The sequence below is a fragment of the Palaemon carinicauda genome, chromosome 23 (genome assembly GCF_036898095.1).
Source record: "Palaemon carinicauda isolate YSFRI2023 chromosome 23, ASM3689809v2, whole genome shotgun sequence".
Classification (NCBI taxonomy): Eukaryota; Metazoa; Arthropoda; class Malacostraca; order Decapoda; family Palaemonidae; genus Palaemon; species Palaemon carinicauda.
This window is the reverse complement of record NC_090747.1, coordinates 63,854,601-63,878,954: the sequence shown is the minus strand read 5'-3', so window position 1 is coordinate 63,878,954 and position 24,354 is coordinate 63,854,601. Positions and strand designations below refer to the sequence as shown.

Genomic DNA, 24,354 nt, shown 5'->3' with positions numbered 1-24,354 from the left:
TGAGCAACTTAACACATCATCTACAGAACCAAAATTGTCCAAACTTGGTATTCATGTTGGGTATGACCCAAGGATAAATCTGTAACATTTTGGATAAGTACATCAAAGTGGTGGTTTGAAAATAATCCCAAAATTAATTTTTTGTTCGTGAACGTTACGCCAAAACTACTGAAACAATTTCAACCAAACTTGGTGGACATGGGTGGTATGACATAGGGTCAAATCCATTAGATTTTGAAGAAAATACATTTCTGTACAAGGACATCATCAAAGAGATGGAGGGGGAGGGAGAGTGACTGCTCCCCGCACTCTAGTTTTGGGGTGTTTGAATGTGCGTGGATGTGGTATGAGAGAGAGTAAAAGATGTGAGATTGGAAGTATGTTTAGGAATAGAAGGATGGATGTATTGGCCTTGTGTGAGACGAAGATAAAAGGAAAGGGTGAAGTGATGTTTGGTAGAGTGTGGGGTTGAAAGGGAAGAGCGAGAGAGGGTGTGGCTTTATTGCTGAGTGAATGGATGACAGGTAAAGTAGTGGAATGGAAGGAGATATCTAGGTTAATGTGGGTAAGGGTTAGGTTGGGTAGGGAATGTTGGGCGTTTGTCAGTGCGTATGGGCCAGGTAGTGAGAAAAGTGAAGAAGAGCGGAATGAGTTCTGGAATGAATTAACTAGGTGTGTAGAAGGACTGGGTAGAAGGAATTATGTAGTTGTCATGGGTGATTTAAATGCTAGAGTGGGCGCTGGAGAGGTAGAAGGTGTCATTGGGAAGTATGGCGTACCAGGTGAAAATGAGTGGTGAGAGACTGGTAGATATGTCTGTTGAGCAAGAGATGGTGATAAGTAATAGCTTTTTCAAAAAGAAAGATAAAAATAAGTATACTGTACATGGGCAAGAGTGGTAGAAAGGGCGTTAATGGATTATGTGTTGATAACTAAAAGAATGTTTGGAAGATTGTAAGACGTGCACGTGTTTAGGGGTATGGCTAACGGTATGTCTGATCATTTTTTGGTGGAAGGAAAATTAGTTGTAGCAAAAGAGTGGGGGAATAGAGTAGGTGGATGAAAAAGGGAGCTAGTGAGGGTTGAAGAGCTAATAAAACCAGGCCTAAAAAGTAAATATCAAGAAAAGTTGAAAATGACATATGACGAAGTGAAAGTAAGAGAAACTGGTAATTTAGAGGAGGAGTGGAAGTTAGTAAAAGAAAATTTTGTAGGGATTGTAAGTGATGTGTGTGGCAAGAAGTTTGTTGGAGGCAGTATGAGGAAGGGCAGTGAATGGTGGAATGAAGGAGTGAAGGTAAAAGTGGAAGAGAAAAAGAGGGCTTTTGAAGAATGGCTGCAGAGTAATAGTGAAGAGAAGTATGTGGAAGCAAAGCACAAGGTAAGTGAGGCAAAGAGGGCAGCTGACCTGAGGTGGGGTCAGGGATTGGGTCATTCATATGAAGAGAATAAGAAGTGAAAAGAGTAAAGAAGGCTGGCTCAAGAATTGAAGGGACAGTGAAAGATGGAAATGGAAGGTTGTTAAAAGGAGAGGAGGCAAGGAAAAGGTGGGCAGAATATTTTGAAAGTTTACTGAATGTTGAGGATAATAGGGAGGCAGATATAATTGCTGTTGCAGGTGTTGAGGTGCCAGTGATGGGAGATGAGAATGAGAGAGAGATTACAAGAGAGGAAGTGAGGAGAGCACTAGATGAAACGAGAGTAGTAAAAGCATCTGGTATGGATGGTGTGAGAGCTGAGATGTTGAAGGAAGAGGGTGTGACTGTACTTGAATGGTTGGTGAGATTGTTTAACGTGTGTTTTGTGTTGTCAATGGTACCAGTAGATTGGGTTTGTGCATGTATTGTACCACTATATAAGGGTAAGGGAGATGTGCATGAGTGTTGTAATTCAAGGAGTATTAGTTTGTTGAGTGTAGTTGGAAAAGAGTATGGTAGAGTACTGATTATTAGGATTAAGGATAAAACAGAGAATACAATCGTAGAAGTACAGGGTGGTTTTAGAAGAGGTAGGGGTTGTATGAATCAGATTTTTACAGTTGGGCAGATATACGAGAAATATTTAGTAAAAGGTAAGGTGGTGTAAGTTGCGTTTATGGATCTGGAGAAAGCGTATGAGAGTTGATAGGGAAGCAATGTGGAATGTGATGAGGTTATATGGAGTTGGTGGAAGGTTGTTGCAAGCAGTGAAAAGTTACTACAAAGGTAGTAAAGCATGTGTTAGAATAGGAAAGGAAGTGAGGGATTGGTTTCCAGTGAGAGTGGGGCTGAGACAGGGATGTGTGATGTCACCGTGATTGTTTAACTTATATGTTGATGGAGTGGTGAGAGAGGTGAATGCTCGAGTGCTTGGACGAGGATTAAAACTGGTAGGCGAGAATGATCATGAATGGGAGGTAAATCAGTTGTTGTTTGCGGATGATACAGTACTGGTAGCAGACACAGAAGAGAAGCTTGACCGACTAGTGACAGAATTTGGAAGGGTGTGTGAGAGAAGGAAGTTGAGAGTTAATGTGGGTAAGAGTAAGGTTATGAGATGTACGAGAAGGGAAGGTGGTGCAAGGTTGAATGTCATGTTGAATGGAGAGTTACTTGAGGAGGTGGATCAGTTTAAGTACTTGGGGTCTGTTGTTGTAGCTAATGGTGGAGTGGAAGCAGTTGTACATCAGAGAGTGAATGAAGGATGCAGAGTGTTGGGGGCAGTTAAGGGAGTAGTAAACAATAGAGGGTTGGGCATGAATGTAAAGAGACTTCTGTATGAGAAAGTGATTGTACCAACTGTGATGTATGGATCGGAGTTGTGGGGAATGAAAGTGACGGAGAGACAGAAATTGAATGGGTTTTGAGATGAAGTGTCTAAGATGTATGGCTGGTGTATCTCGAGTAGATAGGGTTAGGAACGAAGTGGTGAGGGTGAGAACGGGTGTAAGAAATGAGTTAGCAGCCAGAGTGGATATGAATGTGTTGAGGTGGTTTGGCCATGTTGAGAGAATGGAAAATGGCTGTCTGCTAAAGAAGGTGATGAATGCAAGAGTTGATGGGAGAAATACAAGAGGAAGGCGAAGGTTTGTGTGGATGGATGCAGTGAAGAAAGCTCTGGGTGATAGGAGGATAGATGTGAAAGAGGGAAGAGTGCGTGCTAGAAATAGGAATGAATGGCGGGGGATTGTGACGCAGTTCCGGTAGGCCCTGCTGCTTCCTCCGGTGCCTTAGATGACAGCAGAGGTAGCAGCAGTAGGGGATTCAGCTTTATGAAGCTTCATCTGTGATGGATAAAGGGGGAGGGTGGGCTGTGGCACCCTAGCAGAACCAGCCGAACTCTGTTGAGTCCCAGGTCAGGCTGGGAGGAACGTGGAGAGGAGAGGTCCCCCTCTTTTGTTTCTTTTGTTTGATGTCGGCTACCCCACAAAACTGTGGGAAGTGCCTTGGTATATATATGTATGTACTACTAGCTAGGCTACAAGCCTATTTGGAAAGCAGGGTGCAGTAAGCCCAAGGGCTCCAATAGAGAAAAAAATAGCTCTGTGAGGAAGGGAAACAAGGAAATAAATAAGCTATATGGAAAGTAACTTACAATTAAAATGTTTTAAGAACAGTAACATTTAATTAAATCTTTCATATATAAGCTATACAAACTTCCAAACAAACAAGAGGAAGATAAATGAGAACTCTAATCCAAAACAGTGGAAAGAAATGGTACAAAGGCTATGGCACTACCCAAGTTTTGATAACACTTATAATAATAATAATAATTATAATAATAATAACAATCATCATCATCATCATCATTTTCATCATCATAATCCCTTAACACTGAATGAGCAGTAATAGTTACGAAAATAAGGTTGGATATGATAGATTTAAAAGAAAATGATAGAAACAGGAATGATGAAAATAAGGAAGAAGATTTAACCCTTTTTAATAATTTTCTTGAAATATAGAAACGAGAAGATAAGAGAAAATGAAAAGGAAGGAATGAATTAATTGATCTTCAAGAACACTACGAAGAAGATTTAAAGGCAATAATAAGATTATTTTTATTCAGTGAAAGAAGTAGAGTTCAGGTGTCCATTGCTTCTCTTGTGTTTATTAATTTATTTATTTAATATTGATAAGAATGATAGTAGTAGTAATAATAATGATAATAATAATAATAGTAGTAATAAAAGTATAAACTAAAACGCTATAATTTTAGAGGCGCCGTTACAAAGGCTCTGTCACATACCCGAGTATGGTGTGTAAAACCCGTAGAGTTTAAACGTAAACAAACGTTTCCGCACACCTGTCCGTCCCTGAAGTACCCTTGACCTCGAGGAAGTCGAGGTACTCCCTTATCAATATTATTACGTTATCTGTGTCTAGTATCGTTATCTTGACCTCTTGTGGCACTCTGTTACACAACTGTGGCCTCAGTTGGACATACCTACCCCTACGTAAGGTTAAAGGTTCGTGTAATTATATATTTGTAACAGTTTTCAGTCTAATCTGAACCAGACCTTAAGTGTTTTTACTACGAGTTAAATTTATGGAATACACCATTGCTGTCGTAATTCGTAACTTTATAAGTTAATTATTTTTTCTAATGGTATTTTATTTGTTTCTCTAAGTGCTTAAGGCTTTAGTCTCTCTTATAGAAACTATGGGCTTAATTTCACATTGTCATAATACTTGTAAAACCATTTCAACCAGCTTATTTCAGTATATCTCCTATATTTCTACTAACCCCAATACGTGAAGTGTGGGGAATAACCTTTAATTAAGATAGCCGGCACCCCTAGACTACATATCCGGACAACCTCCTGGACGGAAGTCGCTCGAATGTTTCTGTCTGCACTCATGAGCAGCCACTGCCTGTCCCTCCTTGGTCTTAGAAAGGGTGGAGAGGGGCCTTGGGTGCTGATCATATGTAATATGGTCAGTCTCCAGGGCATTGTCCTCCTTGATAGGGCAATGTCATTGAAACTTGCTTCTGCCATTCATGAGCGGCCTGTAAGTCTTTAAACCCCTTTTTATACTGGTAAGAGTCCGTGTCCCACCCTACTGTGGGGCGGTCTTAACCGAACCAAGGCTAGGCAAGTAAAAACTTGTCATTTAATTGATAGACACTCTAGTCTATTTGGTATTAATTTACCCTGTTGTCCATCTAAGGTAGGTAGTAGTTTGGCCAGGACTCCAGGCACCTGTTGAGATACTACTGCTAGAGAGTTAATGGGTCCTTTGACTGGCCAGACAGTACCACATTGGATCACTCTCTCTGGTTACCGTTCATTTTCCCTTTGCCTACACATATACTGAATAGCCTAGGACTATTCTTTATATATACTCCTCTGTCCTCATACACCTGACAAGACTGAAATTTCCAAACAATTCTTCTTCGCTGCAATGTAATTGTTCAATGGCTACTTCTCTCATGGTAAGGGTAGAAGAGACTTTAGCTATGGTAAGCAGCTCTTCTAAGAGAAAGACACTCCAAAATTAAACCATTGTTTTCTTTTCTTGGGTAGTGCCATAGCGTCTGTACCAAAGTCTTCCACATTCTTTGGTTAGAGTTCTCTTGCTTGAGGGTACACTCAGGCACACTTTCTGTTTTATTTCTCTTCCTCTTGTTTTTTAAAGTTTTTATAGCGTATATAGGAAATATTTATTTTGATATTCTTAAAATATTCTATTTTTCCTTGTATCTTTCCTCACTGGGCTATTTTCCCTGTTGGAGCCCCTGGGCTTATAGCATCCTGCTTTTCCAACTAGGGTTGTAGCTTAGCAAGTAATGATAATAATAATATCTACGACGATTAGGGTTGGCTCCCTATAAGTTGAGTAAGATCATGGCATCCTAGGTTAGGTTAGGGAGGATCGGAGCCTTCGGCAGTCGTGGCCGCTTTGGGCAGGTGATGTCGTAACCGATTAGACTTTCTTTTCAAAGAAAATTTCTTAAAAAGAGTATACTCCAATTTCCCGTACGAGATACATTATGACAACATATTATTTTATTATTATTATTATTATAATAACTTGAATAAAACATCATGCTGTGTCTGTTGATCTTGGGTATTTAAATCTACAATTATATGCATAGTACTGTATATTGAAAAATAGCTGAAGCTTTCGCAGTTTTTTCAAAGTGTGTCTTGAGCTGAAGAGTTATTTAAAAAAAAAAAAAGTGGGAAAGCTCCTGCTATTTTTGAATATACAACACATATAATTGGGGATTTTAATACCCATTATTATTATTATTATCATTATTATTATTATTATTATTATCATTATTATTATTATTATTACAGTAATGATAATAATAATAATAATAGCTAAGTTTAAAAAGCAGGATACTCTAAGCCCAAAGGTTCCCATAGGGATAAAGGGATAAATAACCCAGTGAGGGAAGGAAACAAGGAAATAAATAAACTACTGGAGAAGTAATTAACAATTAATATAAAATATTTTAAAGAACAGTACTGTAATGACTTTGAAATAGATCTTTCACAAGAAGGTCCTCAACTTTCGATTTACAAACACAAATCCAACTGAAAACGTAAATTGCAGATATTGTAACCAAGACGTCATTTGCAACATGAAACAGGACTGTTTGTTGACTATTGCAGCTGAAGATTGTAGGCATGTGAGTTAGTAGAAGCCTACCACAGGCCAAAATTTAACACTTCGGCTTACAAACGGCTTCTTGGAACCTATTAAGTTTGTGAGTTGAGGATCTTCTGTATAAACTATAAAAACTTAAAAAAAAAAGAGTAAGAGAAATAAGATAGAATAGGTGATCTTAGCTCTCCTGTGACTGAAGAGTCTCCCTCCTGTATAATCCAGGTACTCTAACAGTTCCCGGGAAAGTTGATCCAGTCAGCGAATTGTGTAGACACGAGAATAGTTACAGATGGTTTCAAACTATTGGAATCAAGATGTATGTCTACTGTGGGTTCTAGAGCTTTTGAACATGCAGTCCCAAGACTATACTACAAGCTCACACTGGACATCCGAAAGATTGAAAATATTAAGACTTTCAATAAGAAAATGAAGACTTGATTTTAAGTGCCTCGGTAATGTGGATTTGCCAATTAGAGTAGAATACGCTGTGTGATACTGTACTCTAAATGCCTAAGAGTACATACAACAAACAGTGATCTCCTGCGTGATCACTCCAGGAAAACAGCCTTTAAAGTAAGGTGTAGCGTAGGGATATCCTCCCTCTTAAGTACGAGTCTTTTATTGAAAAGGATAGTTTGTATTCGTGCACGAACAAATCGCAAATTTTTAAAGGAATATGTATTTTCTCTAACTTTACAAAATCGAGTTCTTCAATTTACGCTTCCCAGGCCCAAAGGTGAAAAGGACAGTCTTGCTTACTGACAGGTGAGTGAAGTATTTATAGCTACTCTAATTCATTAAAATTTAATGTCTGTTCTAGCTATGGTGAAGTCATACTCATATTAAGAAATATACAAAATACTTACAAAATAAGTGATACTGTATTTATGATAGATGATAGCTGGCAAGCCAAAACAGATTGGTGTTATGCATGATTAAAAAAAAATTGTAAGGGGAAAATGTCTATAAAACATGTCCGTGTCTTCAGAATAATAAGCAGTCCCCGTAAGTGAAGATTATTTACCAACTCCCATTTCTAAGCAGCAAATACCGTGGTGCCCTATTGGAAATGTCCCTGCCTGGGGTTCTGTTATACAGGAGATCAAGTCTCTCTCAAACTTGATAGTTTCTTGTAGTTTCTGCAACCTCACCATCCTTGTGAGCTAAGGATAATGGGTTTGGAGCAGCCTTGCCTGGTGTTCACTTGGGTGGAGAAGGGGGTTTTGGCACTGATCATATGGATGTATGATCAGTCTCTAGGGCATTGTCACTGTCCCCTGCCTCTGCCATTCATGAGTGGCCTTTAGACCTTTAAACTCATCTTCAGGGTGCCATGAACTGCCTTCTGATGTCCATATTATTGGTATAGTTCTAGAGTAACGTTAGTTGATCAATCATTATTATTTATTCCAGTAAATACTATTATTTTTCTGTAAATTGCAACTTATAATTTGGCCTTTATTTTCATTTCAGAAGTGTTCACATCAAGGACGTGTTGTCTTCACTATTCCAGCCAATTTGGAAGGGTTAAGAATTGTCAGTTCCCACTCATTTTATAAGCAATATGTGCTCTACTTCAAAGGTAAATAAGTTTTTTTACAATGTAGAAATTTTTTTCTGTACTTTTCATTGAAGTGTGCATACAGTATGTATTGTATTACCAAAATTAAGTTGTTCCGTAACTGAAATACAAACCACGCTATTTACATGGGGTAATTACTTCGGCGTAGCTGAATGACGAGCCATAAAAGTTTTAACGAGGGTTTCCTACCCCGCGTAGTTAGCTAACCCCCCCCCCACACACACCGGTGAAAGGCTCACTTTACTTTTGGCTCGGGTAGAGAACAGACCTGTCTGTGCTCTCCCTCGCTTTGACTGCCATAATTAATCTGTCTTTTTTGCTTTTTCTTTTTTGCAGTGTGACTGAAGTTGGCCTCTGCCGTTATGCGTACTTGCCCTGGACTTCCTGGCCGCCCTTGTGGAACCTTTATATCGGCGGTCGACACGGATCCCCACACCTTGTGTCCTCACTGTAGGGGCCAACGGTGTGATAGTGGTAACGTATGTATTGAATGTAGGGAGTGGTCTACCTCCAGTGGGAGAGGTTTGCCCGGCGCCGTAAGAAGAAGGCCAAAAGGGATCTTTCTCCTTCAGAGGCTTCTCTGAAGAGAGAAAATTCCAGGACTTCTTCTTCCGTTGCCCTTTCCTCCTCCGAAGCTCCCCCTCGAGCAGCCTCTTCCGAGAGGCCGGCGAGTGGTAGCGTAGACCGCTGTGCTTTTGACCGATCCCGGGGTGCGGGAGAGGTAGTTGTCTCCCATAGCGAGGCAGCTGCCCCTCCTCCCCCGGAGGGGGGTTTTGTTTATAACAATGATTTATTGCAGCTTTGGGCTTCCTTGGGGCTTCAGGGTTCGCCCTCCAAGGAAGCCCTGTTTGACATGATCAAACTGGGTGCAGCCGTCAAACAATCTCCAACTACAGCGGAGATAGATCCTCTGTCTGTGGTTGACGTTGTTGTGACGGAGACATCCCGTGGGTCTAGCCAAACTCCCGTTCCTGTGGCTGAGGTACCTGAAGGCTTAGACTCTCCCTCCGAACTTCCTTCGTGGGAGGATCAAAGTCCCACGGTCTCTCCTGCTGGCGATTCTCCCCCTCGGGGGAGTTCGCTTACAGAGACTCCTCTTCGGAGGCCCATCGATGGTCAGCTTGCTGATCCCACGGCCCCTCATGGGCATATAAGGCGGAAGGTTCGTCCTCCCCTTCGCCGTAGAGGCCTTCCTTTCCCTTACAAGGGGGCTAAGAGGCGCCTCTTCGGCTCGTTGTCGCCACAATCCTCTGCGGAGGAGACGACTCGCCGTTCTCCTGTCCTGCCAGCTACCAACCTAGACCTCTTCGGGGATCGTTCGCGATCCCCTTTGGAGGATGGTCGTCCTTCGGGACATTGTGACCTGTCGCCCAGACCATACACTTCCAGAGTTCCTGATGCGCGTGACACGCCACCTGATACTGCCACTGCACTGCGCAGTCTCCGGGCCCTTCGGGGCTGAAGGGTCTTGAGCGCAAAACTGCGCCTCTTGCCCTCAAGCGCCAGGCACCGCCTGAGCGCTCGCCTGCTGATGATGCTGCCGTTCCTGACTTAGCGCCTCGGCGCTCACCCTCAGGCGTTCGCGCCTCCGTTCCTGTTACGCGCCAGGGTCCCCCTGCGCGCCCACGCCCTTCGGCGCCATCCAGCATAGCGTGGCAGCGCTCTCCTGCGCATACGCGCCCAGTTCCTGACACGGCGCTCCAGTGCTCACCTGCGCATACGCGCCCACCGGTGCCCCAGAGGCCACCTGCGCCATCGCGCCTACCAGCAGTTCCTGATACGGCGCTCCTGCGCTCACCTGCGCATACGCGGCCACCGGTGCCCCAGAGGCCACCTGCGCCATCGCGCCCACCAGCAGTTCCTGATACGGCGCTCCTGCGCTCACCTGCGCATACGCGGCCACCGGTGCCCCAGAGGCCACCTGCGCCATCGCGCCCACCAGCAGTTCCTGATACGGCGCTCCTGCGCTCACCTGCGCATACGCGGCCACCGGTGCCCCAGAGGCCACCTGCGCCATCGCGCCCACCAGCAGTTCCTGATACGGCGCTCCTGCGCTCACCTGCGCATACGCGGCCACCGGTGCCCCAGAGGCCACCTGCGCCATCGCGCCCACCAGCAGTTCCTGATACGGCGCTCCTGCGCTCACCTGCGCATACGCGGCCACCGGTGCCCCAGAGGCATCACCCAGGAGGCTCCCAAGTTAGCGCACAGGCGCTCATGGCCGCCTCTGGGCTCTCCCTCCAGACCGCGTGAGCTTGCATCTGATGCAACCGCGCGCGACGCTCCGGTAACGCGCCCTGTTCCTGCTACACGCCCCGTTCCTCTATTCAAGGCGACCAAGGTAGCCCTTCAGCGAACACCAGAGCGTCCTCATCCAACGGCACGCCCTGCGCGACCGCCGCAACAACACAGTCTGGTGCGACCGCATCTTGATGCGCGCTATGCGTGCACACGATCGCCGGCGCGACCAACGCGCCCACAGGCGAGTATGCCGGTCTTATCCGACCAGCGCCAACCTCCGCGCCAACACTCCACCCAGGTCGCTTGCGACCCTGCTCCAGCGCTAACGCGCCCTCCGCCGGTTCTTCCGGACACGCGTTCAGGCGCCCCCGTTATCTCGCATCCTTCGGGGCCGCACCAGGTCGCTACGCGCCCGCGTGTTCGGCCGCCTCCTGCTCCGGCTCCTGCTCGCCACACGCCCTCGCCATCGCCTACGTGCTCTCGCGACCACGCTCCCGCTCCAGCTGCTGCGCGCCCATGCGCCCGCCAGCTCGCCGTCGCTCCTGAATCCCCGCCTGCGCGCCCTCGCGCCCGCCCCCGCCCGCGCGGATATGCGCGCGCGAGTTTCCAGTATCGCCCCAGCCATTCACGCGCGACCCTGACCAGGGCCCGGCTTACGAGCCCCAGCGCGAGCGCCGTCAGGCTGACTCCTATTCGTCGTGTTCCCCTCCCCGCAAGCGCAGACCAACGTGCTCGCCGGAGGAGGGGCGCTTCCCGGGCAGGTCTAGAGATTCTTCTCTTTCAGCCCTGCAGGCAAACCCTCGTTTGTCGACTCCTCCTAGGGATCCCTCGATCTCCTTCCCTCCAGAGGGGGTGTCTGACAGCAGCCCTGGTTCGGCACGGCATCCTAGTCAGGGCTCTTGTGCAGGTGATTAAGCCCGCCCTCTCTGATTCGGGCCACGAACCAGCGGCAGCTTCCTCCCCCCTGAAGAGGAAGAGAGGAGTCTCTCCCGTGGATCCTCCTCCGAGGCCTATTCTGTCTCCGCGCAGATCCTTGCGCAAGGCTCCTTCTCCCCCCCAGACCTTCTCGCCCTCCCCTGCGGAGGAGGATTACCCCTCCTCAGGAGAGTCGGATGAGCCGGAACACTCCCCCATCGCACCAAAGGGGGAGGCTCTGCCTCTCCCCGAGAGGTCTTCTCGTCCAGAGGTGGAGAAGAGCCTGCGCCCTTCGCTGCTCGAGTCCTGTATCCCGCCCAGGAGGGAGCCTAAGGACTCTAAGGCGATTCCCAAATCGTCAGCGAAGGATCAGGCAGGAACTGTCTAGAGCCGTCGAGGATGTACACGTGTTCCCCAGGAAGAGCCACTGGGGATGGGAAACTTCGCTGCAAGTCCTTCGGGAGGAGAGCACCAGGAGTCAGAACACGTGTTCTGGCAAGTCCTGACCCTCATGAGGAACCTTAATGGGATCCCAGACCCTGAGGTCCCACCTCGTGAAGGGAAGGACTTGGTCCTGGACTGCGTCTATGGCACCCAGAAACCCTCTAGGGCCAGTGCAGCTTTGCCCTGGTCTCAGGGGATGAAGAGTGCCAGGGACAAGGTCGAGGGCCAGCTCTGTGAGCTTGCCTCCTCCAGCAGATCGAGTGCCGGTAATAAGCTCCTCCCTCCTCCTCGAGTCCACCAGAGGAGGTACTTCGAGATTCTCGAGGAGTCTTATCTGAGTCTTCCCTTATACCACTCCGTGGAAGAACTCACAGGGGGAGTCCCTCTTGAGAGACTCTCCAACCGGCACGTGTCCTTCTCAGCCACTGAGATCCTAAGCCAGGAGAAGGTCACCAAGTGCGCCATGCAGGCGACTTCGTGGCTCGACATCTGGCTGGGGTCTCTGGGCATCCTGTTGCGGTCCGAGGACCTCTCCAAAGAAAGCACCAGGAAAGCGCTGGAAACCTTTCATCTCTCGGGCACACGGACCATTGAGTTTCTGGCCCACCAAGTCTCGAGCTTGTGGGCCAATACAATCCTCAAGCGTCGGGACGCTGTGGCCGAAAGGTTCCATCATAAGGTACCCAGTGCAGAGGCTAGCAGGCTCAGACACTCTTCTGTTCTTGGTAAGAGCCTGTTTGAGCCTAAGGAAGTGGAGCTCACTGCTGAGAGGTGGAGGAAGTCCAACCAGGATTCTCTCATCCACAGGGCCCTGACATCGAGGCCCTACAAACCTCCAGCAGTCCAGCAGCCCCGTCCGGCTAAGGACACAAAGAAGACGACCACAGCGAAGCCCAAGGTGTCTAAGCCCTTTCCTGCCAAGAGCAGAAGGGGCAAGAAGTCCTCCAGGGGAGGCAAAAACTCTAGAGGTACCAGCCGAGTCCGGAAGCACTAGGGTTGGCAATCCCCCTGCATGTCCACCAGTGGGGGGATGCCTACAGAGTTGCACGACAAGGTGGCAGCTACTCGGGGCGGATGCCTGGACGATCTCCGTGATCTCTCTAGGTTATCGCGTCCCGTTCACAGCCTCTCTACCTCCCCTGACAGCGAACCCAGTGTCGTTGAGCTCTTTTGCCATGGGATCGGCAAAAGGGCAGGCCCTCCGGGCCGAAGTTCAGACCATGTTGGAGAAGGACGCTCTCCAGGAGGTTGTACATTAGACGGGTCCCCAGGCTTCAACAGTCGATTCTTTCTTGTGAGAAAGGCGTCTGGAGGCTGGAGACCAGTCATCGACCTCTCGATCCTAAACGGGTTTGTCAAGCAGACTCCGTTCAGCATGGAGACGGCAGACACGGTCAGACTTGCAGTGAGACCACTAGACTTCATGTGCACACTGGACCTGAAGGACGCGTACTTCCAGATCCCAATCCATCCGTCTTCAAGGAAGTACCTAAGATTTTGCCTAGACAACAAGATCTACCAGTTCAAGGTGCTGTGTTTCGGTCTCTCCACAGCTCCTCAGGTGTTCACCAGAGTATTCACTATCATCTCTTCGTGGGCCCACATGATCGGCATCCGTCTCCTTCGTTATCTGGACGACTGGCTGATCCTAGCGGACTCGGAGGCAACCCTTCTTCGCCACCGAGACAGACTCCTCAAAGTTTGCCAGGATCTTGGGATCGTGGTAAATCTCAAGAAGTCCTCCCTGCAGCCCTCTCAGAAGCAGGTATATCTAGGCATGGTCATAGACACCAATCTCCACAAAGCCTTCCCATCAGACGAAAGGATAGCAAGGCTGAGGAAGGTTGCGAGACCTTTCCTCAATCGAGAAGAACTCCCAGCCCAATCGTGGCTTTGTCTCCTCAACCACCTCTCCTCCCTTACCCGTCTCGTTCCCAACAGTCGCCTCAGAATGAGATCCCTCCAGTGGCGACTCAAGTCTCGGTGGAGTCAAGGACACGACTCCCCGGACACCTTGATCCCGATGGGACCTGCGGAACGGGCGGACCTCAGTTGGTGGGTGGCAGACGAGAATCTACGAAAGGGAGTGGATCTTTTCGTCCCTTCCCCGGATTTGATGCTGTTTTCGGACGCATCAAACAAAGGGTGGGGGGCCCACGTTCTGAGCCACAGGACCTCAGGCCTGTGGGCAGAATCAGAAAAGTACCTTCATATAAACCTGCTAGAAATGAAGGCCGTATTCCTGGCACTTCAGAAGTTCCACCAAGTCCTGGCGAGCCACTCTGTGGTGGTGATGAGCGACAACACCACAGTGGTGGCTTATATCAACAAGCAGGGAGGTACTTTTTCGGAACAGCTATCCCATCTTGCAGTAGAGATCCTGAGATGGTCCGAAGTCCACTCGATTTCACTAGCGGCTCGCTTTATTCCAGGCAAAAGGAATGTGCTCGCCGACAGTCTGAGCAGAGCGACGTAGATAGTGAGTACCGAGTGGTCTTTGGATCCTCAGATACCCAACAAAGTTCTGACTTTGTGGGGTTCCCCGACGGTGGATCTGTTCGCTACGGCGCTGAACACCAAGCTCCCGCTGTACTGCTCCCCAGTCCCGGACCCCAAGGCTCTCTGGCAGGATGCCTTCCAACAACGGTGGGACAACGTCGATGTGTACGCCTTTCCCCCGTTCTGTCTGATGAGGAGGGTACTCAACAAGACCAGAACATCGGTCAATCTCTCAATGACCTTGATAGCTCCGCTATGGCATCATGCTGTGGGTCCCGGACCTTCTGCAACTCCTCACGGAGATTCCGAGGGAGCTCCCTCCACGTCGCGAGCTACTCAAACAACCACACTCCAACATCTACCACAAAGCCGTAGCTTCGCTTCGACTTCACGCCTGGAGACTATCCAGCATCTCCTCACAGAGAGAGGCTTTTCGCAACAAGTTGAGAACAGGATGTCTGGCCACCTGCGCAAGTCATCCGCAGGAGTCTACCAGGCGAAGTGGCGAGTTTTCTGTGGTTGGTGCCGTGGAAGGGGTATCTCTCCCCTCGATGCCACTTTACCAGCAATAGCGGAGTTCCTCGTTTATCTGCGGGAGGAAATGCGCCTTTCAGTCTCGGCAGTGAAAGGCTATCGCTCAGCCTCAAGTCTTGCCTTCAGGCTCAAAGGAATGGACATTTCCTCCTCGCTGGAACTGTCTCTCCTCATACGGAGTTACGAACTTACCTGCCCTCAGTCGGAAGTGAGACCTCCTCCTTGGAACGTGGTTCGAGTTCTCAGGTCTCTTAAGAGACCTCCCTATGAACCATTACGCCAGGCTTCTGATCGCCACCTTACCTGGAAGACGGTGTTTCTGCTAGCTTTGGCCTCGGCCAAGCGAGTCAGTGAACTTCATGGTCTCTCGTACGACGTCGCCCATTCAAGGGGATGGGCGGAGGTAACGTTCAGCTTCGTCCCTGAGTTTGTTGCCAAGATTCAGAACCCGGGAGTGCCGGACCCAAGGTTCGACTCCTTCCAGGTTTCGAGTCTCCGTTCTGTTACAGATGACCCAGACCATCTCATACTGTGCCCAGTCAGGAGTCTGAGGTTGTATCTTAAAAGAACAGCTGCAGTTGGCCCCCAGGTGTGAGCTTTGTTCGTGAGCAACGGGGAGACGAAGAGGAGGGTCACCAGGAATACCATCTCGACCTGGATTCGCAAGGTAATTCATCTGGCCTTGAATCCTGACCCTCCTCCGTCACGTCACCCTAGAGCGCATGACGTCAGGGGCGTGGCTACGTCCCTGTCCTTCAAGAAGAACTTTTCAGTGACGCAGGTCCTGCAAGCTGGGGTGTGGAAGCGTCAGACCACCTTCACGGCCCACTACCTGCAAGACGTGACACACAGGAGGCTCGATACGTTCTCTATTGGCCCTGTGGTGGCTGCACAACAGCTGGTCTAACCTCAGGCTCCTTATTGGACAAGTAGCAGAAGGTTGAGGGCATTGTTACCCGGTTTTAGTCTATGTGAATGAAAAGATCTGTCTGGCCCTTTTCTTTTCTTCATCCTCTCCTCCCTTGGAGAAAGCAGCATCCTGGGTCCTTTGCACAGCTGACCTCGAACCTCTGCAGGTAAGCCATGCTTCCTTGTGTTCCTAGTATTAAGTTGTAATACTGTCATGTCCCCATACCCTGACGAGGTGGTATTGGGAGAGTCCTAGCCTAGATTTCCATCTGAAGAACTCCAGGTCAACTTCCTAGGACGAGTCACTGCTCACCTTCACACACAGCTTACGTAGGCCGCAGCAGTTTCACAACTGCCAGCGAGGAGCAGGGACCCCCTCATCCCATTAGTTCGTTCAAACTCGGGTTCGGGGTCCCCGGGCAAGCCAAAGCCAGTATGGCAGGGTACCTTCCACCCTTCCTAAGGGTTAAGTCACCCCATGTAAATGGCGTGGTTTGTATTTCAGTTACGGAACAAATGACAAATTAGTAGATAATTTGTATTTTTCCTAACTCTACAAACCTTAGCTATTTACACATATGTGCCCGCCAGCCCTGTCCCCCAAGATAAGTCCTACCTCTAAGTAAAGTGAGCCTTTCACCGCTAACTAGCGGCGGGGTAGGAAACCCTCGTTAAAACTTTTATGGCTCGTCATTCAGCTACGCCGAAGTAATTACCCCATGTAAATAGCTAAGGTTTGTATAGTTAGGAAAAATACAAATTATCTACGAATTTGTCATTCTATTATTCATTTCATCCTTTCAGGAAGGTGTAATATTGTCTGTTGACCCACTGTCCTGTCTTCACGATGAACCAGTCCATATCAAGGTATCAGGCTTGAAGCCAGGCCAGGATGTCACTCTTTGGTCATCTATGAGGGACGTCAGAAATGCCCATTTTGTGTCGTATGCACATTACAGGTAAAATTGATTGCTTTTGATGTTGAGCTAATAAAGTGTACATATTGTGCTTTTTGTCTGATGGATCTTCTTGGCGATTGACAGGTTTTTGGTGAATTCTTTCCACGTCCAAATGTTGATGATGATGATAAGGTTTATGCATTAAGCTGGGATACCACTAGGCTTTTTTTGCCAGCAGCAAACCGTTGCTGCTGAAAATGGGAAACTGGTAGCTTGCTGCTCAAGATATTGGCTTCCCAACTGGACAAGGAGCAGTGAGCACAAACCGCGATCATGACTTCGGATGTAAATAACCAAAATGGCTGCTGCAAATAGGATATGCTCTTGCTTGGCAATCTTAGGTCCAACAAGCCTCAAAAGATAATAAGAACCTGCTTTGTTCATCCTGTGGTTGTTATAGAATTCTTCAATTCACGTAATATTCCGAGAATACATATTGCTAGAACAGTCAGAAAATTTCTAGCCACCAGGATGATATTAGCTGATCGGTTTTGTTTACACTTTTTCCTACTTGCTCCTCGGAACACGAGATCGTTGTGTGATGCTACAGCACTTTCGCTCGCAAGGATCGGCTGGAGGTTGGCAGAAACCTCGAGCAAGAAATGACCAGTGGGATTCCAGCATTACTTGAAAAAATTTGTTCATTGCGATCACATTAATCATATACTTCACGGTACAGTGTTGCCTTTTTTCATTACCTCCGCTAACGAAGTTGGAAGGAGGTTATGGTTTTGCCTTTGTTTGTAATTTGTGTGTGTGTTTGTTTGTGAAGAGCTTCCTGGCCACAATTTTAATCTTAAAGTAATGAAACATGCAGGGATTAACTGTGAAAACCTGGAAGTGATTAAATTTTGAAAGGTCATGGTCAAAGGTTAATTAACGGTCGCAGTCAAGCAAAATGTCCAATTCAGGTAATCAACCATAAGTTTGGACATTGTTGTCACAGAGACTCTAAACTTGGTTCATATTTAAGTGTATGAAAATCCGCGCCAATTAATACATGTAAGGTCAAGGTCGAGAAATAAGCTGCCGCAGCAGAGGATTTGGCTATTTAGTGGCTTATGCCATTGGGCTTCCATGGATGTGAATTTTTCATATTTTCACTTTATTTTCTCTTAAATAAAATAGTGGTGTCAGGGGACACTCTCTTTCTCTTGAACCTTGGTGTTTGTAATTCTTGTTCTGCTCAGTAATTATTATTATTTTTATTATTAGTATGGCTGATTACGTAAATTGGACATTTTGCTTGACCGTAACCTCGACCTTTGGACCTTGAGCTTCCAAAATTAAATCATTTCCAGCTTTTTACACAACAGTTAATCCCTGCAAGTTTCAATACTTTATGATTAAAATTGTGGTCAGGAAGCTGTTCAGATACAAACACACATACAAATTACAAACACACAAGCAGGGGGTAAAACATAACCTCCTTCCAACTTCGTAATAACTCAACTCTACAAGCTTGGTAAGTAAGACGAAAGTGTTGTACCAAAAAAGGTACCTGTGTCAACTGATGCTTCTGTTTCAGGGCTGATGGCAACGGGGAGATTGACGTCGATGAGATGAAATCATTAGGCGGACAGTATGAGGGTTTAATGCCCATGGGACTGCTTGGAACCCTTGTCCCTGCTCCAAATGAATACAAATATACTCGGTTTTTCAAGAGAGACGTAGAAAATCCTAACGTTGTGAGTAATTTTTCTTCCTTTTGTTTTTTTATGATTGAGGTTTTCCTCTTTAGTGTTATCTTGTAGAGTGCCAGACTGGAGTCCATTTCATGGTGCTCTTTATAAGGTTATAATTCCCCATTCTGGAATGAATTAGTTCTTGCCTGAGAATTCCAGCCGATGTGGTAACGTCCCTTACCGGTGTTTGCCAGACTGGGGTTCGAGTCCCGCTTAAACTCGTTAGTTCCTTTGATCGCTGCAACCTCACCATCCTTGTGAGCTATGGAGGGGGGTTGGGGTTTGGGGGAGCCTATAGGTTTATCTGCTGAGTCATCAGTAGCCATTGCCTGGCCCTCCTTGGTCCTACCTTGGGTGGAGAGGGGCCTTGGGCTCTGATCATACGTGTGTATGGTCAGTCTCTAGGGCATTGTCCTGCTTGATAGGGCAATTTCACTGTCCCTTGCCTCTGCCATTCATGAGCGGAAAAAGCAAATAAACGAGAGCCATCTTTTATGTCCAGTGAATGACACTGGAGTTACAAAATCAGTTGTCTATACAATAAAAAAGAAAGAATACCACATTCCATTTGGGTCTTTACCACCGTAAGCGGCAAAGAAAAGTCAGATATTCTTAATTTTGGGGCACCTTGACTTCATGGAAACCGGAATGAGGGAAATAGATTTTCTCATAACTGCTTAGTGTCAAACGCATCAGGAAAAGACAGTAAAATCATAAAGGTTTAAAGGCCGCTCATGAATGTCAGAGGCAAGGGACAGTGACCTTACCCTATTAAGTATTGACAATGCCCTAGAGACTAACCATATATACATATGATCAGTGCCCAAGTCTCTTCTCCACACAAGCTAGGACTAAGGAGGGCCAGGCAATGGCTGCTAGATCTATAGGCTCTCCCAAACTCCCCATCCTTAGCTCACACGGATGGTGAGGTTGCAGCGATCAGAGGAACTAACGAGTTTGAGCGGGACTTGAACCCCAGTCTGGCGTTCACCAGTCAGGGACTTTACCGCATCGGCCACCACAACTCCATAATACCAATGTCTAGAGTTAAGGGATCTCTTCCGCATTCAAAAACTGAAGTCGTATTGTAAAAAGGAATTTATCAAATTGGACCTTACGTTGGGCATTAGGTTTTATTCTCAGTTTCCCACATGCTCTCAAAATTCTGTAGATGGAAATGTACTTTGCAAAATGAAAGGAGCGAGAGGTAGAAATGGACAAAGGCAAAAGAAAGATTATCCCTAATGTAAAGTATGGACAGAGCGGATTTTTGTAAAGTACCCTTATTAGGGCAGCATAAAAGGCTCGCTGTAGCCGAAGCTTGCAGGTTTGGTATTAGGTCAGGATGCTCAATGGGAAGATTATTATTAATATTATTATTATTTTTATTATTATTGTTGTTATAATTATTATTACTAGCTAAGCTACAACCATAGTTGGAAAAGTTGAATTCTATAACCCCAAGGGCTCCAACAGGGAAAATTAGCCTGGTGAGGAAAGGAAACAAGGAAATAAATAAACAATATGAGAAATAATGAACAATTAAAATGTTTTAATAGCTGTAACATGAAAACAGATAATTCATATGTAAACTATAAAAATAGATTTATGTTAGCCTGTTCAAGAAGAAAACATTCGTTGCAAGTTTGAACTTTTGAAGTTTGACCGTATCAACTACCTGATTAGGAAGATCATTCCACCACTTGGTCACAGTTGGTATAAAACTTCTAGAATACTGTATAGTATTGAGCTTCATGATGGAGTATTAGCATATCAATCTAGATTATGGTCAATTTTTTATGAAATTCATTATCTTAAATTTTCATCTAGGTCACAGTTGGAGTGTATGACGGACATATTAGCATCGAAGCGCTGTGTTTATCAGAAGATCTTAAACTTCTTTCATCTGTCATTCACAAAAGGCACTACATGGCTCCTGGCGTACAGCGTATTCCAGTGCGGTATGGAAAAGTTAGAGGTTCCCTGTTTTTACCTCCAGGTAAGACAAGACATATACAGTTCAGTGGATCTTTTAGCAGCTTCAGAATTATTTGGAAATATTATTTTTTCCAATTGGTATACTGTACAGCCAAATACATTCGAATCATTGAGTATATCTAACCTAACTGTTAATACCTGTAAATTAAGTAGTTATTAGAATATAATGCAATAATAAATGGAAAATAATACAATACATACAGTACAACACTGTACATATACAAAATATACAGTACCGTATGTACTGAACTATTATTATAATTACTCTTGCTATAGAGAGGTACATTTTCTATTATGTATAAACAATCTGTTTTCTTCAACTGGCTCATATTTTTAACAGTAACTATTTCATTCTTGGTCTGGCTGGCCAATCTTTTCGCATCATGAAAACTTTTTCGTAATACGAGGTGAAAAATCTTCGCATCTCGTTTTGCATCAGGAAAATTTTATATGCAGAAACATTCGTATCAAGAGTTATCACTGTAATTGATTAGGTAATCTGATCTAGCTAGGGCTAACAGGAGCTTCTATAAATTATTGCATTAGCTCTTAATTCATCTGACCTTTTGCCTTACAAAACTATACCTGATTTTATCAGGTGTAAATATTTTTTATGGTCGAGTATCCTCCTTGAGAGCTGTATAAATGAATTATTATTATTATTGTTATTATTATTATTATTATTATTTTTTAAACATCAAACTTAGCCAGTGGATATATATATAGCTAATGTCTCTGACGTCCGACAGAAAATTCAAAACTCGCGGCGATCGAAGATTGGTCAGCAGGGTGTACAACTAGCGCCACCACTTGCCAGGATACTGTAACCATTCCTCAATTCCTCAGTTCTTCTCTGTCGCAGTTGCTTAAACATTGATATTCTTGCTCGCGCTAACCTCAAGTTTTTCTACTGCTTTGGTGAAGTACTTGATTTATTGGTTTATGGCTTTCGCTTGATTGGATTCTTACGATTTTTCCTCGAACAATAAAGTCCTTCAAGAGAAACTCTTTTTGAAGGGAGAGAAAAATTTTTACCCTTGCTTGTTTGATCTCTTTCTGGATTTTCCATAATAGCCGACCCTTCCACAGTGTATGGGAAGTGTGTGAAAGGCTTTAAGATTATAGTATTTATTTTATCACTTTATATATTCTTGTTGATATTTATAGATTTACCTTTATATTTTTATATCTCACCCGCCTTACTAAGGCCTCATCGATCCCCACTCCATTTGTACTAAATACCGAGTAAATTTTGTATTTTTATGGATCGATGGGATGAATATTTTAAGAAAATATTTTAAGTGAATTTTTGTCTTTTTAATAAATTTTTTCTTTGGATAGTCTTCGATCTGTTTTCAGAGATTAACTAGCGTTAAGTTTATTTATGCTACCAGTTTTTAGTCTATCGTTACGATAGAGAGAGAGAATCACGATTCCACATTGGATCGATTTTGATGTTTAGTACATTCTTCTTACAAACTGAAGTTTTTTAAATACTAATAAAAGGAACATGTTATTTTGCAATTAATTAGTCCTTTTAGTATTTTTCTTTAGTCAAATAACCTTTTATTGGCGGAGAGTGAGTGGCTTAGCCAGTACTCTCATACTGTAACAAGAGAGAGAGAGAACGATCCAGATCTTTATTCTCGTCTCAAGTCACTGTACAGGGAGATAGAGAGTGAGAAAACGTTGTTCTTCTCGATTCAGATATTTATTCTCATCCCAAGTCACTGTATAGAGAGAGAGGGAGAGAAAACGTAGTTCTTCACGATCTAGTTTTTTATTCTCGTCCCAAGTCACTGTACAGGGAGAGAGAGGGAGAGATAAAACGTAGTTCTTCGTGTTCTAGTTTTTTATTCTTGTCCCAAGTCACTGTACAGGGAGAGAGAGGGAGAGATAAAACGTAGTTCTTCGTGTTCTAGTTTTTTATTCTCGTCCCAAGTCACTGTACAGGGAGAGAAAGAGAGAAAACATAGTCCTTATCGATCTAGTTTTTTATTCTTGTCCCAAGTCACTGAACCTTTTTAACTTTTACTTTATATATTTAACTTTTACTTATATATATACAGTATGTTTATTTATTTTTACATGTGTGATACAATTATGTACTAATGAGCCTACACTAAAGGACATATTTTGCAATTCTAACCTTTTGGCTTAAGGGAGAATTGCTTGCTACGGATAGAAATCAGCTTTACTGTATTCATGTCCGATGTGAAATTATTAAAAAATGCGAGTGTCAGTGAAAAAAGTGCGAAAAACGTGTTCAGTGTTGCGGAGGGTTCGTCTGTACGGACTTGCCGTTCGCCTAGTCCTAGACCGCTTTCAAGCTCCCCAACCCCTGGGAGAAGGAATGTCAAAAGACCAAAGGGAACGATAGGTTTTAAACAACGAACAGACGTTCCCTCACGAGTTGCGGTTGACGTTTCTTGTAACGTTCGCCCTTATCTTGAGAGAGGTGAGAATAAGTTCTCCTCATCCTCCGAAGACGTTAACGTCAGTAAAAAATCCTGGCGCCAGGTTACAAGACTTTTCAAGAGGAAATTGGTTCCTTCAGAACAAAATGTACGTCCTGGCTGCAGTCATTGGAGCAGTCCGGAACGTCTACTTTCATTGGAGGAAGGCTCTCCTGCCAAACGTTCCTTAATAACGTCTGGTTTTGTTGCCCCGGAGACCCCGGTACAGGGAGAGAAGAGCAGGGTCACGGTTCTTTAATTTCGTCTGGACGTTCCAGACGTGACGTGAGTGCTGCTCCCGTTATCCTCACTGACGTTTCGGATCGAACGTTGCCGAAGTCACGTTCTGATCCTCGTGTGCACGATCCTAATTTTAATATACTGCAGGACATGTAGTTGAAACTATCGACGTTAATGCAGTCATACTGTCCAGCTCCTGAGCGAAAGGAACCTTTGCTTGTGGAGCGTCATGGTGCTGTTAAGCGTGACTCTTATCAGACTTCAAAGCATGAGGTTTCACGTCACGGTGACGTGACCCCTACTGTTCGACAAACGGTCAAACGTGACACCGATCGACAGCTTCACCGTGACGCCGATCGACGACTTCACCGTGACGTCGAATGTCAGTCGATGCAGTCCCGACGTGATGTCGAACGTCAGTCGATGCAGTCCCGACGTGACGTCAACCTTCAACCTCTACCTGTTCTTCATCGACAGGTTGATGCTAGTTGTCAAGCTTTTCCATCTCGACTTCTTATTGACTCTCCACCACGTAGAGACGTAGAAAATCCGGATGAAGTTTATTCTGAGGAGGAAGAGGATATATCTCCTTTCCACAGCTGTACCTTTGGGTATCTTGTCTGAAGAAGAGGAACCTAGATCTGCCCAACAATCTCTGGATTTTAAGAAGATCATGACTGTTTTTAAGGAAGTTTTTCCTTCGCATTTTGTTCCTGCTGCTCCACGCTCACCTCCTTCAGAATTCACCTTAGGGTTGGCTTCTACAGCTCCCTTTTTTACTAAATTGGTGCTCTCTCAGTCTTCTAAGAGAGCTTTGCGTTTGCTGTGAGAATGGTTGCAGACCATAAGAAGTCTGGGCAAATCAATCTTTGCCTTCCCTCCAGCCAGATTGAAGAACTTCTGGCAGGCTTGGGAGAGAAGAGGAGCAGACCAATGGTCTGTCCTCTTGTTGAAGGAGGGGTACATAATACCTTTTGTAAAGAAACCTCCTCTTGTCCAAAAGCTGATAGATCTCTCTCCCAGATACCGAGAGGAAGCAAGAAGACAAGCTTTGCACCTACAGGTGTCCCTCTTTTTAGAGAAGGGAGCTGTGGTGAAGTTTTTTAAACCATCAGTCTCCAGGCTTTTACAACCTCCTCTTCCTAGTTCCAAAGAACTCAGGAGGTTGGAGACCAGTGCTGGACGTGAGCGCGCTCAATGTGTTTATCCTGAAAACAAAGTTCACTATGGAAACTTCCAAATCTGTGCTTGCAGCAGTAAGGGAAAGCGATTGGATGGCCTCACTCAATCTCCAGG

At 45.4% G+C, this 24,354-nt stretch overlaps 1 protein-coding gene across 1 annotated transcript in view; it reads left to right on the top strand.

Annotated features, from left to right (window-relative positions):
• The first annotated feature begins 4,258 nt into the window (after positions 1-4,258).
• The window catches only part of LOC137617131 (acyl-coenzyme A thioesterase 1-like), a 39,695-nt gene continuing 19,599 nt past the window's right edge, over positions 4,259-24,354 (top strand). The window contains exons 1-5 of the mRNA XM_068346980.1: positions 4,259-4,444; positions 8,070-8,178; positions 16,525-16,679; positions 18,208-18,367; positions 20,195-20,363. Coding sequence (XP_068203081.1) covers positions 8,161-8,178; positions 16,525-16,679; positions 18,208-18,367; positions 20,195-20,363 — 502 coding nt within the window. The 5' untranslated portion in view covers positions 4,259-4,444; positions 8,070-8,160. The remainder of the gene's footprint in view (positions 4,445-8,069; positions 8,179-16,524; positions 16,680-18,207; positions 18,368-20,194; positions 20,364-24,354) is intronic.